The sequence below is a fragment of the Phyllopteryx taeniolatus genome, chromosome 18, assembly GCF_024500385.1.
Source record: "Phyllopteryx taeniolatus isolate TA_2022b chromosome 18, UOR_Ptae_1.2, whole genome shotgun sequence".
NCBI classification, from domain to species: Eukaryota; Metazoa; Chordata; class Actinopteri; order Syngnathiformes; family Syngnathidae; genus Phyllopteryx; species Phyllopteryx taeniolatus.
The window spans coordinates 16,236,670-16,253,892 of NC_084519.1; the positions used below are offsets into that span (position 1 = coordinate 16,236,670).

Here is a 17,223-nt window from a genome sequence, read left to right on the forward strand (position 1 = left end):
TTTGACTTACTGTAAATTGGGAAAATATTTCATATTGAGGAATTTATTTTGTTTTTGTTGTCCTGTCCAGACTTTTATGACCAAATAGTGTTGTACTGTTAAGGCAAAATATTCAATTTTGAGGAAAAGAACAATCTATTTTTTTATCATAAGCTTTTTGTGATCAAAAACTGTTTTGATTGCAAACAAATACATTTTAAAGGCAAAAAAGATGATAAGATTCTCATTTTGTGGTTAAAATTGTATTTTTTTTTTTAACCAAATAAAGGTTTCTATAAATGGCAAAATATTCAATTATGAGGGGTAAAAAAATATTTTGGGGTTACATTTGGTCTTTTTGTTACCAAATGTGTTTGAATAGCACTGTTATATTCACATGATTTTTTTTTAATGCAAAAAACAACCATTTTATGAGGCAAATCACACTTTCATTGTCTAATGTTAAGTTGCCTCTTTGTGACCAAATAGGGTTTCCATTGAAAATGATAACAATATATAGATATTTGGGGCCTAAATATGACTTTTTGTGGTCAACCAAAGCATTTTCATGCAGAAATATTGCAATTTTGAGCGCTGATATTCACTTTTTGTGTCATTGAATAGCACTTCAAGATGTTGGCGCGCATCTGTGTGAACGTGCGTACGTGACATCAGAGCTCCCCGACGTCGGACCTGAAAGATGGCCTGCTGGCCCGCCGCAAGGCGCCTTCTGACTGACACAGCGTCGTTAACTGTTTGGCTGTCGGCGAATGCTTCTCGGGTCTCACCATGGTTTTGCCACACTGGAAGCCGACGGTCGTCTGGATGTAGTTGTCATTTCCCGCACATTTAACGGTGCTGTTGTAATCCAGGACGGTTCCGGACAGCCTCCGCAGGGACAGCTCACCTACACGGCGAGAAGAGATACGATGTGTGGAAGTGGGTCACGCTGCACGCACACGTTGCACGTCATCTTTTTTTTTTTTTTTAAAGGGCAAAATGATCCCATACTTTTTCCTGGCTGGGCACCATTGCGCCAATTTATTTCTACGTAACATTAGATCGTGTGGGAAAATGATCACTGCGAAGCTTCAGAGCGAAGATTTTTGCGTCTACGTTATTTGTAATTGAATTATTCAAGTTATTCGACTAAAGGTTCGACACCTGCACGAAACGACGCTCCACGCCAGCAGGTTGTGCCAGCGCATTCAAAAATGTCCCCTCCCCTTATTTCAGGGAAAATGGCTGTTCCTTCATTTTTCAGAGCCGTCTTGAAAAACAACATTCACCCTTTCACCCTAGCTGAGCCCGTGCCGTTTAAAGAAAAACATTTTTGTCGCTGCTGCCATGTTCTGCCCTCGACATAAATAAACTGCAGTGGGAAAAGTTTTGCAAGTGCACCCACACTCACAGCGCCTTCAACATCCAGCAGCGTCATCAGAATCAGAATCAAATGGACATTTTATTTATTGATTATCATTTTATTGACTGTAATTATGACTTTACTACCGCGTCAGCGCAAGTTAGTGACAGACTGGCGCGTTCGGACTTTGGCAGCACCGAGCAACCCGTGCAACATGACGATTCTAGTCTCATCCTCTCCGAACGTTGCGATTGAAGCCTTTGTTTTGCTCTTATGAAAGGAAATGAGTCATAAAAGGAACGTTACACGATGCGGTGACCCAATAACCCCAGATAAAAATAAAAAAAAAAGCAAAAATCCATTTCTGTTGTGTACATATGTGCTCTGTCTTTGCACAGTCAACATGATAGAAACTATCAGAGAACTCATTGATATTGTTAATAAACTATTTCCAGGCATTGGGACAATCGAAATGTCAACAAATTAGACTTTGCTGGTAAGTACACACAAATCCATTCAAGAGCAAGACAATTGTGCTCACTTTTGACCCACACTGGAAGTTTATTATTGTGTATAGTGGACATACGTCAGGAAAACCGGAGGAGAACATTAGTTTTGGTACATAACAATTGTTTTCAAAAGTCGAGCCAACATTACACGAGAAGTTACTGATATTATAAATATCATTAATCTTTTACTGAGACCCTGGGAGTGCTCAGTTAGCGCAATGACATTAGCGATGGCGCGCGAAGCTAACAGGGCAAAGGTAAATGTTACTGATATGTTCCCACCGTGCTCCTAAATCATTACAGTGTCGTAACTACTTGCTGGTGAGTAGCATAACTATTACAGTGATCAACACACACCAGCTTTGCTCCGCTGTGCTGCTTTATTGGCATATCACGTCATGTTACGTCACGAGTCAAATGGTGAAATTCCACGGTAGCGAGACCATATAAAAAAAAAATTCTAAAAATAAATCAATTCTAGATTTTAAACACATTATATGTGCTGCATTTGAACACAAATGAATGCAAGCATTACATTTTTTTTTATAGAAAATACTGAAGTTATTGTATCATGTGTATGTCAGATATGTGCCTTTAAGAGGCGGGGCCTGGTGGCATGGCGTGTGACGTCAGTGAGTATTCGCGAGTGTCTGGCTGTGAGCTGTGGCCGACACCAGCTCCCGTGTGATTGTACTCATGCGTTTTTACTATTCGATTAATGGACGGCTGAAAAGTGCATTGCGACTGTGGCTCTCCTTTCCCCCCAAGTGAGGGCATTTACTCGAAGCACATGGACTGTAAAACCCATAAAAAAAAAAGAAACACCATAAACCATAGATTTCCACAGTATAACAGGGTTTTCCGCAACAGACATACAGTAAATGCGTTCCACAAAAAAAAAACTGTGATGCCAACGATGAACAGGGAATACTGTACAACGAAAATATATTATATATATATATATTTGGAAGTTGGGGTGACAATGATTTGGGGTTTTTTTTGTTTGACGCTTTTAAAAACTTATACATGGCCCGGGTCAGAATGACTCACTAAAATGATTGCAGTTCCTGAAAAACGAAGGTAACAAGAGAAGTATTAACCATCAACTCATTCGGATCGAAGAAAGTCGAACTACGGAAAACTACAATGCAGAACTATGAAACACAAAGAAGGGCAAATGACTGTTGGGCAAAATCCTGTACAATACGAGCCCGTTGTGTCTCTTGTCATCCTGCAGGGCGACCGAAAAAGCTGTAAAACATCTTTAGCCGTGTGGCTGTCATGGGACAGTTCATAAATGTTTGCTGGAAGTCGACGCTGCCCTCGTTTAGGAGCAACTTAGGCTGGGGGATAAGGCCAGAAAATAAAGTCTCGGCCTTTTCTTTAGATGCTTTTTTTTTACACACATACAAATCCCCGCTTTGCTTATAGAAAAAACAAATGAAAATGACTGGATTCAAGTCAAGTTTGTTTTTTTCCCCTTCTGGGCCTTGCTTTATTTCCCCTGATACCAAACAACCTTTGAAACTTTTTTTTTTTTTTTTAACTCAACATAACTTTGATCAACTTCCACAGAAATATGTTTTTCTTTAGAGGTAGGGTGAAAATAACTTGGAATAATGTCCCTTCGGTCAAAACGTATATAAACACAATCCTTCATAAAAATGAACATTTGAAATCAATTAACCACCGCCCCCAAACTCTCTCACAGGAGTATAAAATCCCTGCTTTTGTAATGTGAAAATAATTCCACTCATGTTGTCTGTTTCCTATTAAGGAATTAAAGTCACTAGTCACTTTTTTCTTTTTTTTAATAGTCAGAAAAGTCGCTGACTTGGCAACGTTGACTGTGCTTTTGTAAATTAGCTTCACTCTGTTCGCAGCCGTGTTGCGAACAGTGTCAGCGGTGCACGTCAGCGAAGATACGCTTTGAACTACAGAAGCCACTTGACAAAAAAAAAAGTTTTCAAAAAAATTAACAACAATCCTCCAGACAAATTAACTCGAATGAATTGATAAATCAATCGTCAAGCACAAGACGAGACACAAGGACACGACGGACTCACCGACGGATTGGTAAATATCGCCGGTCAGGTTGCGGGCGCAGACAGCGGTGTTTTCGCCGCAGGGAGTGGACGGGGACGAATCACACAGCTTGAGCGTGTAGCTTATTTTATTATCCAGGTCGATGGCCTCCCATTTGTAGCTATGGAAAAAAAAAAAAGGAATAAGTTCAAGAAGAATCTCAAGACACGTTCCTGCGCAGTTAAGAAGAACGTGGCACACGTCAACACAAAAGGTTTGCATAAAGTGAACCGACAGAGACGACTAAATGGGATGGGAGCTTTGAACCATTCCTTCTTTTTAAGTGTTACGCACCAACGGACAAACTCCCGGCTGCCAGAGAACTGTACTTGTTTGTTTACATTCAATCTCATCATGCAGCAAACGCGAGTGACGTCATGTACGGCGTGATCGCGACTCGCGACATGAACATTGCCGCATCCCGGCATGTCGCCTGTGCAACGAGGGGGGGGCGAACATTACATTTCAAGGTAAAGAGAGCTCTTTCTCTGATATTTTAGAGAACAACATTTATTTCTTTGTTAGTTTTTCTAGTCATCATGCTTTGTTTTGAGTTTGACTTTGTGTAAAGCAATTGGTTTCAGGTGTATTGTTGTTAAAGTGTTGTTAAACTATAATTAAAGCTGCTCTGCCCCTAAAACGAACCAATTTCACCATGGCGAGTGGTATGCAGTAAAAATATGTCCATCTTTCTTGATCCTTGGCGTATTTTGAGCATGATATGCACAATATGTTTATTTAGACCTGGGAACTGTTGTAAATTGAGGGGTGTTTGTAAAAAAAAAAAAATTATTAAAAAAAAAAAAAAAAAAGCATAACATTCAAATAAGTGTAATGGGCAAAATGTTGCATCATTTCTTATTTGTATGGACTTAATATGGCTCAAACGTACTATGTTTGTCATCGAGGAGGATATAATTGCGTGCCAGCTCGCTGCTGTGTCAATATTTGCTCATTTTGCCAGCTAAGTGTTCGTTGGTGCTGGTCGGAGATGATAACAGTCGGGCAAGTACAGTGGAGTGTTGTTGAGCGGTTAGCCGTTAGCTTGAGCACAGCCAGCTCAAGCTAACCCCAAATCCCAAAAAGAGCTCTCCAAGCTCCTCAAGACACTCCTACCGTGATTAAAAAAATATATATATATCGTCAAAAATAATAATGAAAAAAAATATAAAAATAAACATTTTAAAAAAGTTGACAAGACGAGGAAAGCAATGGCTGACTCATGTTTACCAGTCCTAGTTTGAATGTCAGGAGGCGGTAGCGTGATCACATGATCAGTGTATGATTATGCAAGTTTATATTATTATAATAATTATTATTATTTGTATTTCATTTGAATAAAGCCTACGTGGTGGTGTTTGTTTGCGATGGAGGTGTGTTTGTACCTGCAGAGGTCTTGGTACCACAGACTTGCCTCTTTCTCCTTCACCACCGCCGCCGTCGTCGTCGTCGCCGTCGCCGTCGCTCCGGAGCGGAACAGCAAACATCCCGCACAAGCCACCAAGCAAAGCAGCCGCCCGAGAGGCGAACCACGCCGGCCGTGCTTCGGTAAAATCATGCTTGAGCAGGCTGACGGTTCAGCAGGACGACATGACCAGCGCGCGACGAGAAGAAGAGAATCGCTCGGAAGGAAGTGAATGCACCACATGATCGCAACGTCACATGACTGGCGTGTTGCTCGGGCGCGCGGCCTTCACGGAACCTGGGACATTCGTGCACAGCCACTTGTGAAGCCAACACATACTGTAGTATTGGAAAGGGGGGAAACATTTGTCAACAGATAACGTGGGGAATTTTTTTTTTTATCAAAACATGTAAATTAACATTTTAAATAAATTAACCACCCGGCTAGCTTGATCACTGTCTTTTAGCAAGTACAATTGTATACAGTAGGCAACATATTTGCGCCTTTGCTCCCTGACGTCAAAAATAAATGCACATTTTTTAAATTGTGTTCAAGTGGACCTTAACAGGGAGAGTTTGCGATTAAAAAAATAAAATCCCTTTTTGTATTTTTTTAACTGTCAGTATGAACTGACAAGTACATAAAGAAAATGATCTTTAAAAAAATATATAATGTGAAGGATACTTTTAAGTTCCATAAAATGATGGGTGGCTCAAATGAGTGCAACTTTGAACCTATTATAGCGAAAATTCGCTTCCTTTTCCAAAAAAATTGTGTAGCTAATCTCTCCAATTTGCGTGCCTAGAACGGGCCTTGTTTTATAGCGCCCCCTGTTGGAGGAAAACTGTCCCAACTGACTCAGCTGCCCCAACGTGACCGAATTTCTTTTTTTCCCCTCCAGTGAATCACTGTGACGTGTTTGCACACGTCTACCCTTTCAGTGTCACAAGTTAAAATATAAGCTTGAGACCCAAAACTGCAAGGAGGCCGTAGAATGGAATACATCGAACAAATGGTGCTTATAGTGTTAGTAAAAAAAAAAAAATGCATAAGTGCATTTTAATTTATTTGTGCTAATTATAATCCCTCATGGGGAATTCAATTGATCTTCTGCTGTGTACATTTAACTTTTTGTCTTTTTTTTGTTTGTGTCTGCAGCAGGACTCCCAACGCTATTCCAGCAACCCAAGTCCGTCCAGACGAGTGCTGGTCACTCGTCACTGTCAGGGGAAGTATATACAACTGTACAAACAATTACAAACAATGCAACTGCTCGCCAGTCATTTGCAGGCCAAGTCAAGACAGTTCATGATAATGATAGGGCACACGTTGTGCAGAGAACGTGCAAACTTCACACAGGGAGGCCGGAGCTGTACGTACATGTACATAATAAAAATATATATTTCCCCAAAAAAAGTTAGCATTAGATCAGACGAGGGCAGCATACCTCAATTTTTGTCACAACTGTCAGTTTCAGATCTGCTGCTACACTGACTCATTAGTTAACGTTAGAGCGTAGGCGTTTGTTTGCACAATTTTGTCTCTTATTTGCGCCGAAGAAAGATTCGTAATTTGTCTACACTTGTCGTCATACATTTAAAAATATTAAAGGATATGTATACAGAGACATGCCTTCACTCCGGCGAGGCATGATGATACCAGAACGTGCAGGCAACGACTCGTATGCTGAAAAACAACTCCAAATAGTTTTGTGCAGCGTTGGTGTGCGCGTGATAAATGATTGCCTCGTAAAGCCCATTTAAACATACCGTATTTGTAGTCTTTAATCTTTTCGAATGGCAAATGCAAATATCCTGGTGGTAGAGTTGCACAAACAAGTCTTGAATTGACTTGAAAGCCTGAAAAAAACAACAACGTTGTTTTGAATAGTGCATTTGCAAGTGAACAGAAATTTTGCATCAAGTGCTGAACTACAGAGGAAAAACTTTTAACTCAGCGAACTGTGGAAATGAGACCAACTGCATGTAGAAATGTTTAGAATTCAACTTAACTTTGGCATTTGGTTAAACCACACCTAGTAAGCAATGAGTGGGGATTTTGGCCTGTTTTACTGTCGCTTCACCTCTGTCCTTCCCCCTTCTCCTGTGGTGGTGGCAACGATCGACGTGAGTCTGTTGCTGTAAGGATTCTGCGTCGAGGAAGACCGCGTCCCTGTTTTTTGTTTTGTTTTTTTCAAGCAGAGGGGGATCATCGCTTGAACACACAAATCAGATTTTAGTGGAACAAAATCTGAGATTGGTCTCAGAGACTTACCTGAGTGACATACCTCGGTGTGATGGGCAGGAAGTATTCAAAGACATTCCCCCCCCCCCCCCCCCCCCCAAGAGGAATCCTTCACATTATATGTAATTTCTTTTTTTCAATATTTTTGTGAAAGTTGATGAAGTTAATGTAAGGGGAAAGAAGAAATAAATCCCAGAAGGGGGGAAAAGCAAAGACAAAATTTGCTTTTAGTAATATTTGCTTTTTCTCAAGTGAACAGGAAGAAAAAAAATCTGATAATTGTGGGGGGGGGGGGGGGGGGGGGGGGAATATGATATCTGATTGCAAGGCCATTGGATGCGTGCATGTGTTTTCCCCTTCTGCGAAATAACTTTCATTGCATGACTTCCATGAGCTCTCTGGTTTGTGTTATCAGGCAACATTGCACGCATACGCTGATCAAAATCAGCGCCACTCTGTGAACATTGCAAAACACTGCACAATGAGAATAAAACAAACAAACATTTATATCAAATACTTGGCATATAAAATCATTAGAATGATAAAATAGGTGCATTTGTTAATGGAGGCTAAAGCTAATCTAACAAAGGTACATGTTAACATGAGTAGTTACTTTGATTTAGTTATATTATAACCTTTTTTTTTTTTTTAATAATTCTAAATTTATACACTTGTGTGACAGTCAACATTTTGTACAGTGGTTTAAAAATGGTGTAATATGCTAAGCTAACAACGGTATTCAGGCTAAATGCTAACAGAAAATGTGTATATGAGTCATCTTCAAACGTGAGGAGTTTATTTTTAGTTTTATTGTAGCTAAATTGTTCACTTGCATGACAGTTAACAATTTGTACGGTAGTTTAAAAATAAGTGTTCAGTGAGGCTAAAGACAGTAGGCTAATGAAAGCCACATGCTAAATGCTAACAGATGTTGCCCTGCCTGCCCCCTCACATTTAATTAGAGATATCTTCAGAGGATGACTTTTGTTGTATTATTGTTGTATTATAACTTACTTCTACGCTTGTATGACAGGGAAGTTAGCGAAAACAATAAATATTATACGTATAATATTAAATAAAACAAATACTGTCATAGAGGGTTGTTCCCCCCCCAAAATATTTTATGGCAGTGGGACTGTATGCTCCAGAGCTCCCCCTACAGGTGGGAGGTGCCGTTTGACTTTTTTATGATATCATACTGTTACATATCGAGGTCAACTTCTCTTTTGACTCCACTTTCGCTTCTTGATATGGGTTTGCCGTGGTGTCAGTCTGGCGTTGCTGTTTCATCTCTCTGTCGAAAACAACTTTCCTGAGTTTTCAAGACTCTCCCGCGCTGCCGACCCTCTCGGGGGCCGCCAAAGTTGTGCTCGCCGCCAACAACCAGGTCAGAATATGAGGAGCATAAAGCTAAAAAGATCAATTGTTGAGAATTTGTGAGTAGGGGGAGGCTACATGGAAATAGCAAGTGTAACTCGAAAGGATTTGAAGGATTATGGAAATGTACTTTTCAACGTCTTGTATACAAACAGTTGTGTGCTTGGAATACCTGCCCACTCATCAAGCGTGAAGTTAAACGACCAAGCCACGGGTTAGTCAGCGGCCTATTTCTGCACATGTATTTCTGCACTGTGACGTAATAGGTGGGGCCAATTAACATAATAACCATAACCCCCGCCCCCCGCACTGAGTTCCTCATATTGCCAGTCGTTTTAGAGTAGCATATTCTCTTCACAGCTGTGCGTGTCACCCAAAAAAAACAAAAAAGAAAAAAGCATTAAACACCTGACAGAGGTGCGTAAATGTCTGAGACGCCTTTGACGTCAGCATGGCACGTCTCGGGGGCAAAACGAGGCGGGCGAGGCCGGAATGGAAGAGTTTAGGAGCTTGGTCAACTGCGGGCCAAAAAACAGCTTCGCTTGGATGACAAAAGGAATTCATTCAAGTGGGGATTCTAATCTTGCCTCAGTATTTGTCACCAGCGGAGCTGAATCACGTTTGAGACCAACGATGAACTTAGAAACGCTGACTCGTCCGAGTCATAACGAGAAGTCTGTGCTTCCCTGCCGTGACCTGACCCCGGATAAGGGGAAGAAAACGGACGGATGGATGGAGAATTTCAAAATATAGTTGTATTTTTTTAGAAGGAAAAATATAAAGTTTTTGTTGTTTTACAAAAAGTCACCAAATATTTTTTTTTTTTGGGGGGGGGGGGGAGAACAAATGTTTTGAAAATAATTGAAAATGTCTTAAAAAAAAAAAGTCTTCATTTCGTGAAAATAAAGTTGTGTATAATATTAGAAACTTTTATTCGGATGTAAGACAGACATGTTGATTATGACACCGTAAAACTCTTTAAGTACTAAAAGAAAGCATATGCTTCTTTTTAAGTCGGAGAAGTAGTCAAACTAATGACGAACAAAAAGTTTTCCGACAATATCTCGCAAATGTGTTCCAAGAAGGACAACGAGGAACAAAAGGTAGACATTTTAAATGTAGATTACTCAACGTATAACTTGTACATCTGATAGAACTGTTCTCAATTATGATTTTTATGTGGCTCCGTCCTTTTTTTTTTTTTTTTTAAATAACGTTTGGAACAGTTCAGTTCCGTGTCGCTGTTTTTTTACTGATGTAAACTTCACCGGGTTTTGTCCGTGTATCAAATGTCTGAAAAATAAGCTCGCCTCTGCGCCTGGGTTTGATTTCACCACTCCATCCTTCGTCTTTGTGCAAGAGGTGCAGCAGGATGTGTTTCGCTGTGAAACCAGCACGTTTTACTTTGGCGACCGGCAAACCGGTCCAACATCATGATACACGCCAATAAACAAGTCAGTATTATCTTTATCGGCCATAAAAGTGCTTCATAGTCGTTCGTAACTTTAGCAGACCGTTGGGTTTTACAACCGTCCCGGCACGCCTCGATCCTCTGCCGTGAGACGGCATGGACGAATATCAAGTGTTGTCTGAGGGGAACGGGTTCAAAAGTCAGCTCCAAAGTAAACAGAGAAAACAAATAAATAAATCACAAATTCAAAAAAAGCATGACAGACGTAACCGGAGAAAGTCTGACATCGAACGAGCTGTCCGGACTTGTCTAGTCAGGAGGTATGCGGGGACCTTTCCACCAAATCCTCTTCCCTGAGGAACACCGCATTCCTCGCAGTTTCTCCTCCGCATTGGCAGCGACATAAATCACAAGCTCCACCGTCAATTCCCACGCATCCTGAGCAGATCCCACTGGCGGCGCAAGCGCAGCAATTGACGCTGAGGGGGGGGGGTTCACTGCAACGCTGAGAAACTCTCACTCATTAAGAAACTACTGTACGTCCAGAGGCGTCGCTAGTCCTGTTTTACGTTATCGTCATTGGATTCATCTTTGACGTTTACAAAATCAGAATCAGCTGATGTTTACCAAAGCGTATGTCAGGCCTGACAACTCTCGATCGATCGTCATTGCCTGTAAAAACGAACATTAGTTCTGTTGAAGACTAAATTGTCTTTGATGCTTCCAAAGACTCGTGCATGAGTTGAGCATGAGCTGAGCTGGCATTGCCCGATCCAGAGGAGGATGGGGGTTTGGGGGGTTTAGGGAGGGGGGGGGGGGGAGGAGCATTGGAAAGCTGTCACTCAGGAGAAAATATGTCAGCGACACGCAGCTCTCGGGATAACTCGGCAGATTGTTCTCACAGTCGGTGCCAAGAGATTTCGGGCACTGCATGTACGTCCGTCGGCACGTCCACGCTACTGTTGCGCCATGCGACTGCAGCCTGCGCGCTGGGCCGGCTGGGCCCTCAGTGACTCACCTCCTGGGGATATAAAGGAGGAGCCTTGAGATGAGAACAGAAACCAGTTGTGCCACTCTCCTGCTGTGAATCACTTCCAGAGCTGCAGCTCGCTGGCGTGAACAGAAACACAACAAGCTGGACCTCCGCTTCCCCTCATCCAGTCAGGACCCTGCGCAGACCGGGAACCCTCGCACCCACCAGGAAGCCCTCTCGGTAAAAAAACAACTTGGAACTTTGGCCTGCATTCCGCTGAAGAAACCAGTCAGACGGCATTCAGGGGACCTCTTGTCGACTCGATGCCCGAGCGGGTCGGCTGTTCGGACTCGAACATCGGTAGCCCACCACTCGCTCTTGAGGACTTGTGAGCTGCGAGAACTAAAATAAGCTTCCAAAATCCTTCTGGACTCCGCCTTTTCCAGCTCCTTGCCTCAGGTACTACGGAATAATGCATACCAAAACCAGCAGACACTTTTAACACCCTTGCTATTAACTTCAAATCAAATAGTCCAATTTAAATCCTCCACCATCCATCATCTGCTTCTGGGTTCCTTCATCTTTTATCGTGTTTGGAGCGTGCAGTCAGCGTGAATGAAAAAGGCCTATTTCACTTAACAATGTCAAAGATGTATTTGGAAAATGATAGGCAATTTTGAATATTTCTTTTTACCCGGTTGAAGTGTTTTTTTGCTGCGGAACCTCAGCGTATCAGGGCTGTCGACGTCATCTTCGTTTTCACACGCGATTGGAAGCTGACATCTGTGAGGCTATGTGAGCGATGTTTGTTTGTAATATACTTCATGTGGCATTAAATGTTCTTTTTGGTTTTGTTGGATTTATCCACGGTTCACCTACAGGGGGTCGAAAAGCGCAATAAATTTTGGCGCTTGTTTTATGAGCAAAAAAAAGTTCCGTTTTCATGTTACAAGAGCGCCATAATCTCCAGATTTAAAATCACATTTGAAAACTAAACCAATAAATTTCAATTGAAATGAAATCTGATGATTGCTTTTCCAAAGTCACAAAGAGCCACAGCAGAATGACGAAAGAGCCACGTGCGGCTCTGGAGCCACATGCTGCAGACCCCCGCGGTAGCGTGAGACAAATTCAACGCGCGTTTGAACAGATTTGGCTAATCAAGACGATTGTGATTCCGATTCCGGAGCAGATCCCCACGGCCGCCCGTATGGCAAACGGCTCCATGTACCAGCTCATCGAGGACTGCGAGGCCACGCACAAGGCGCTCTACAAGTTCTACGCCGCCGTCATGATCGTCACCGTCATCCTGGCCTTGCCGCTCAACGCGTCGGTGCTGCACCTCTTCCTCTTCAAGATGAAGTTCTGGAAGTCCAACACCAACCACGTCTTCCTCTTCAACCTGGTGCTGGCCGACATCCTGCTGCTCTTCAGCCTGCCCATCAAGGCGTACAACTACATCCAGGGCGAGAGGCGCCACGGCAACGACGCCGTCTGCAAGGCCATGCTCTTCATGCTCTTCCTCAACCGGGGAGCCAGCATCGCCTTCCTCACCGTCACGTCCATCGACCGCTACTTCAACGTGGTCCACCCGGGCCGCAAGAATCTGCTGAAGGCTCTGAAGAAGTCGCCGCACATCTCCATCTTCATCTGGCTGCTGCTTCTGCCCCTCACCATCCCCACCATGCTCAAGAACTTCGACTGCTGCAACAGCCACAAGAACGACGATGAAGGTGGCTTAGTAAGCAAGCAGGACGACACCCTCATCAAGGTACGGACGTAAGACTTGTATAGAGGTGCGACAATTAATCCATTCATCGACAGCAATTCTGATCATCAATTCATCGTCGAGAGAACTTATTTGACTTAAAATGGTCTGAAGCCTCGGAATTTCAGCCCACTCAATAGCAAAAATATTCTCTAGTCCTCTGTGAAAGCAGACTGATTCACTTCATGTTAAATCAAAATAAGACATTTGCAAACATCGGCTTTTTCCTCTGGAAAACAACGATCAACATTTAGGCCCAAACCAGTAAATGCATCATAATCAATGATTTTCTGCACTGTCAATTTGAAATAATGCCCAGTTTTTGGATAAAGGGATGGAAATAAAAAAAATACATATATATCCGATTAATCGAAATAAATGCCATAAATCTGTCCCATCCTCCCTCCCAAAAAACAACCCCGAAATTTGTTTTTGGGCTCTTAAAAGAAAAATAAGACTCTATAATATTAGACTTTTTTTAAAACAATCACACTGTTATGACATAATTAAATAGAATGTAAAGAATTAAACAGTTTGTACATCAGCTGCAACCCAACTAATTGTGCTGCTCCTTCTGGTATCCCTGTCTTGGCCACCGGGAGGCAGTACAATAGAGCCAAGCAGACACAAACACAGAACAATAGTACTTCTTCTACTACTACTACTGGAAGTAAGATGTATGTGCCCGTGAGTATTGTTGTATTATCTGGATCTGCTTCTTCTTTGAGGAATTTTTCAAAGTTTGCCAAACTGTTGCTTGAATTGAGTTCACTGCCACCAGGCAGCGCTCGAAAGATGAACCGCGATGTAGCGGTGGGACTGTGGCCTACGAGGCCTTGTGCACTACAATATAAAGTTCATAGGAGCAACTCATAGGCTCCATGCTTGACGTGTAGCGCCAGTCTATTAATAAAACAGTTAGCTCAGCGGTTAGCGCTGTGCCCTCACGGGAAGAAAGTTTACATGGGATCTCGGTTGCTACTCCGGCTTCTTGCCACATTCTAAAAACATGCATGCGCTGATCGCTCTAAATTGCTTTCGGTGTGTATACACACAAAAAAAAAAAAAAAACACCTCACATTGGCTGAAACTCCTTCCATCCATCCATTTTCTGAGCCGCTTCTCCTCACAAGGGTCGCGGGCGTGCTGGAGCCGATCCCAGCTATCATCGGGCAGGATGGCGGGGGTACACCCTGAACCGGTTGCCAGCCAATCGCAGGGCACATACAAACAAACAACTATTCGCACTCACATTCACACCTACGGGCAATTTTGAGTTGTCAATCAACCTCGCATGCATGTTTTTGGGATGTGGGAGGAAAGCGGAGTGCCCGGAGAAAACCCACGCGGGCACGGGGAAAACATGCAATCTCCACACAGGCGGGGCCGGGGATTGAACCCCCGTCCTCAGAACTGTGAGGCAGACGCTCTAACCAGTCGCTCACCGTGCCGTCTGGCTGAAAACTCACAAAGTAAAATATCTTGAAGATTCACAGAAAACAAATGATAGATATATGATGATATATTGAAGACTCTAATAGTCTTTGATGTATACATAAATGTGCATTAGGTGCATTAAATAATAAATTGTATTCAGTGTTTACAAAAAAACGTACTTAAGTCCAAACTGTCTTCAATATTTACAAAAACACATACTGTACTGAAGACTAAATTGCCATTCCTTGTTTACAGAACAAAAAGTTAGGTTTGAGAAAGACTCATCAATAATTCCAACATGTACTGGACATTATATATACATAATGGAAGCCTTGTCTCTGATATTGATTTACGAATTCAAATTTCATACCTTCAAGACTGTAATTTGCATTTTGATTTACAAAAATGCATACAGTACATTTGGTCCATTAAGGACTTATCTTTTTTTTTTTTTTTTTTTTTTTTTACAAATATTAGTGAATTTTGTTAACGACTCCATTGTCTTAGTGTGAACAATAACCTTTACAATACAAAAAAAAAAATTGAAGACAGAATTGTCTGTTTAAAAAAAAGCATTACGTTCTTTGAGCACGAGATTGTCTTCTATATATATATATATATATATACAAAAAAAAAATGTACACTAGGTTCAACGAAGACTCCAAGTAGATGTTTCCACAAATATTAGCTTCATTAAACACTCTGAATTGCCTTTGTGGTTTACTAAAACATATTTATGGGGGGGGGGGGGGGGGAATGTTTGGCACACTGACAACAATATCATGTTTATAAAAACGAACGTTAGGTTTGTGGAGGACTGAATTGCCTTTGACATTTAAAGGTCAGCTGACGAATGAAACAAGTGTCCGTGGCGCTATCTTAGCATTGCTCCTGACATGAGGTCCACCTGGAGAGTGTCAGCGACACCACGCACGCACACACGCACACACACACACACTGACTGTTGGGAGGCTGAAATTCAGAGGAATTGAATCTCGATGATGAAAATAGTTATGGATTAATTTGATAGTCGGGGGCTTATTCGATTAATTGTTGCCCCTCTAATACTACTAGCTTCGAAGGCCCTGCTTCACGTAACGTTGTCTGTCCTTTCGCCGTGTCAGGACGTGGTGGACAGTTTACGGGAAGCGGTCTTCTTCACGCAAATCCTCATCCCGTTTGTCATCCTGGTCTACTGCACCGCGCACATCGTCAACCGCCTGCGCAAGAAGACGGTGGGCGACCGGACCAAGCTGAGGCGAGCCGTCTTCGTGGTCACCTCGGTCATGGTGGTCTTCTCGATCTGCTTCTTGCCCTGCGCCATCGCGCGGGCGGTGCTGCTGGTGGCCCGCGTGGAGGAGTGGCGGGAGTCGTCGCAGGACAAGGCGACCGTGGCCTTCGACGGCCTCATGGTTCTGTCCTACTTGGACTGCCTGCTGGACCCGCTCATCTACTGCTTTTGCAGCACCAAGTTCAAGGCGCTCTACTTGTCCAATTATTTCCCCTTCTTGCTGAAGGAAGGCCCGCTGCCGATGGACAGCTCCACATCGAACACGCCCAACCCCAAACGCGGCAACGTCATCTGAAGGGAGCGTCCGCGCTGAGCCCGGACCACGATGCCGACTACATTCGTAAAAGGGGACTCCAATGAATTAATGCTGGGAGGACCTGACTTCCGAAATGCTACGGCAGGAATCTCCAAAACCCATGCCAACAATGCAGCCACACACAAAAAAAATAATAATAACACACACAAATGTACTCAGGGGTCAAGACTAACTTTTGTTACTAGCATTACACTGGCTTCTAACTTTATTCAACTTGGAAATTATACGGGTGGACACTCTAAATCCACTTGCAAAGTAAATATTTACATTTCCTCTCATTTTCACTGTATTGTTGATAGATACACTGATAATAAATGCAGAAACTACAATGTTTACCGCGTGTCAGGATATTTCAATCAAAGCAATTTGCTGCACGTGTTGAGCACCTCTGTGCCTTGGTGGAGGTCTGACAGTTTTTCATTGAAACGGGGAAGGTGTGACATTTGTCTTGGTTTTCAAAACCAAGTACTGACTGACTGAACAAAAATATGTTCTTTGGCAAAAAATGATTTATGAACAAAAGATTACGTTGAATGTGATATTGAAAATGAGAGTAACTATCACAAGGTCTTCTACTCACATGTCATTTTCATTGTTTTGTAAATAAATGAAGACGCTGACAAGTTTTGTTTCTCTATTGGCCTTTGTCGTCACTCCATTCAACAACAGCAGATATAATTACAGGTGGGCGATATAGCCTTGAAATAAAAATTTTCAAAAATCTCAATAATCATATTTTCAATTTGAATAGTTTTTCCAATTGGCTTACAGAAAACGCAAATGGCAATGACATTATTCAAAAAAAGAAATGTGCTTACTTCTGTCCAAATGTGTCATCTGGGTCACCCAAGAAAGCGTCACCTGAAATAAATACAGTTTCTCCAAGTGCATTACACAATACAAAAATAAAAGCCTTAGCTCAAATAAAGCGCCTCAATACAAAAATAAAAGCCTTACCTCAAATAAGCACCTCCTTTTGTTCCAAATGCATCATTCACTACAAAATGTAAATGCCTCACCTCAAATAAACACCTTGTTTATCCAAGCGTGGCATCCACTACAATA

At 42.2% G+C, this 17,223-nt stretch overlaps 2 protein-coding genes and 1 long non-coding RNA gene across 5 annotated transcripts in view; 2 read left to right on the top strand and 1 right to left on the bottom strand.

Moving 5' to 3' along the window:
* igf2r (insulin-like growth factor 2 receptor) overlaps window positions 1-5,673 on the bottom strand; it is a 29,148-nt gene extending 23,475 nt beyond the window's left edge. Inside the window, exons 1-3 of the mRNA XM_061753789.1 lie at window positions 5,322-5,673; window positions 3,918-4,057; window positions 768-886 (exon numbers count right to left, since the gene is read on the bottom strand). Of these exons, the coding sequence (XP_061609773.1) occupies window positions 768-886; window positions 3,918-4,057; window positions 5,322-5,584 (522 nt within the window). The 5' untranslated portion in view covers window positions 5,585-5,673. The remainder of the gene's footprint in view (window positions 1-767; window positions 887-3,917; window positions 4,058-5,321) is intronic.
* Window positions 4,040-5,472, top strand: LOC133468209 (uncharacterized). Its single transcript, XR_009785431.1, has 3 exons — window positions 4,040-4,150; window positions 4,297-4,406; window positions 5,310-5,472. It is a non-coding gene; the product is annotated as an uncharacterized LOC133468209 (long non-coding RNA).
* Window positions 5,674-8,852: 3,179 nt separating the features above from the next.
* On the top strand, window positions 8,853-16,781 carry LOC133468205 (12-(S)-hydroxy-5,8,10,14-eicosatetraenoic acid receptor-like). 3 transcript variants are annotated; one of them, XM_061753800.1, is made up of 3 exons: window positions 8,853-8,972; window positions 12,539-13,117; window positions 15,676-16,781. In XM_061753800.1, exons 2-3 carry the CDS (start codon window positions 12,557-12,559, stop codon window positions 16,135-16,137), a joined length of 1,023 nt encoding a protein of 340 aa, XP_061609784.1. In that variant the 5' UTR covers window positions 8,853-8,972; window positions 12,539-12,556; the 3' UTR covers window positions 16,138-16,781. The 3 variants fall into 3 exon arrangements, with proteins under 3 accessions (XP_061609784.1, XP_061609782.1, XP_061609783.1); XM_061753798.1 differs by lacking the exon at window positions 8,853-8,972 and adding an exon at window positions 11,230-11,805; XM_061753799.1 differs by lacking the exon at window positions 8,853-8,972 and adding an exon at window positions 11,822-12,141.
* Window positions 16,782-17,223: the final 442 nt, after the last annotated feature.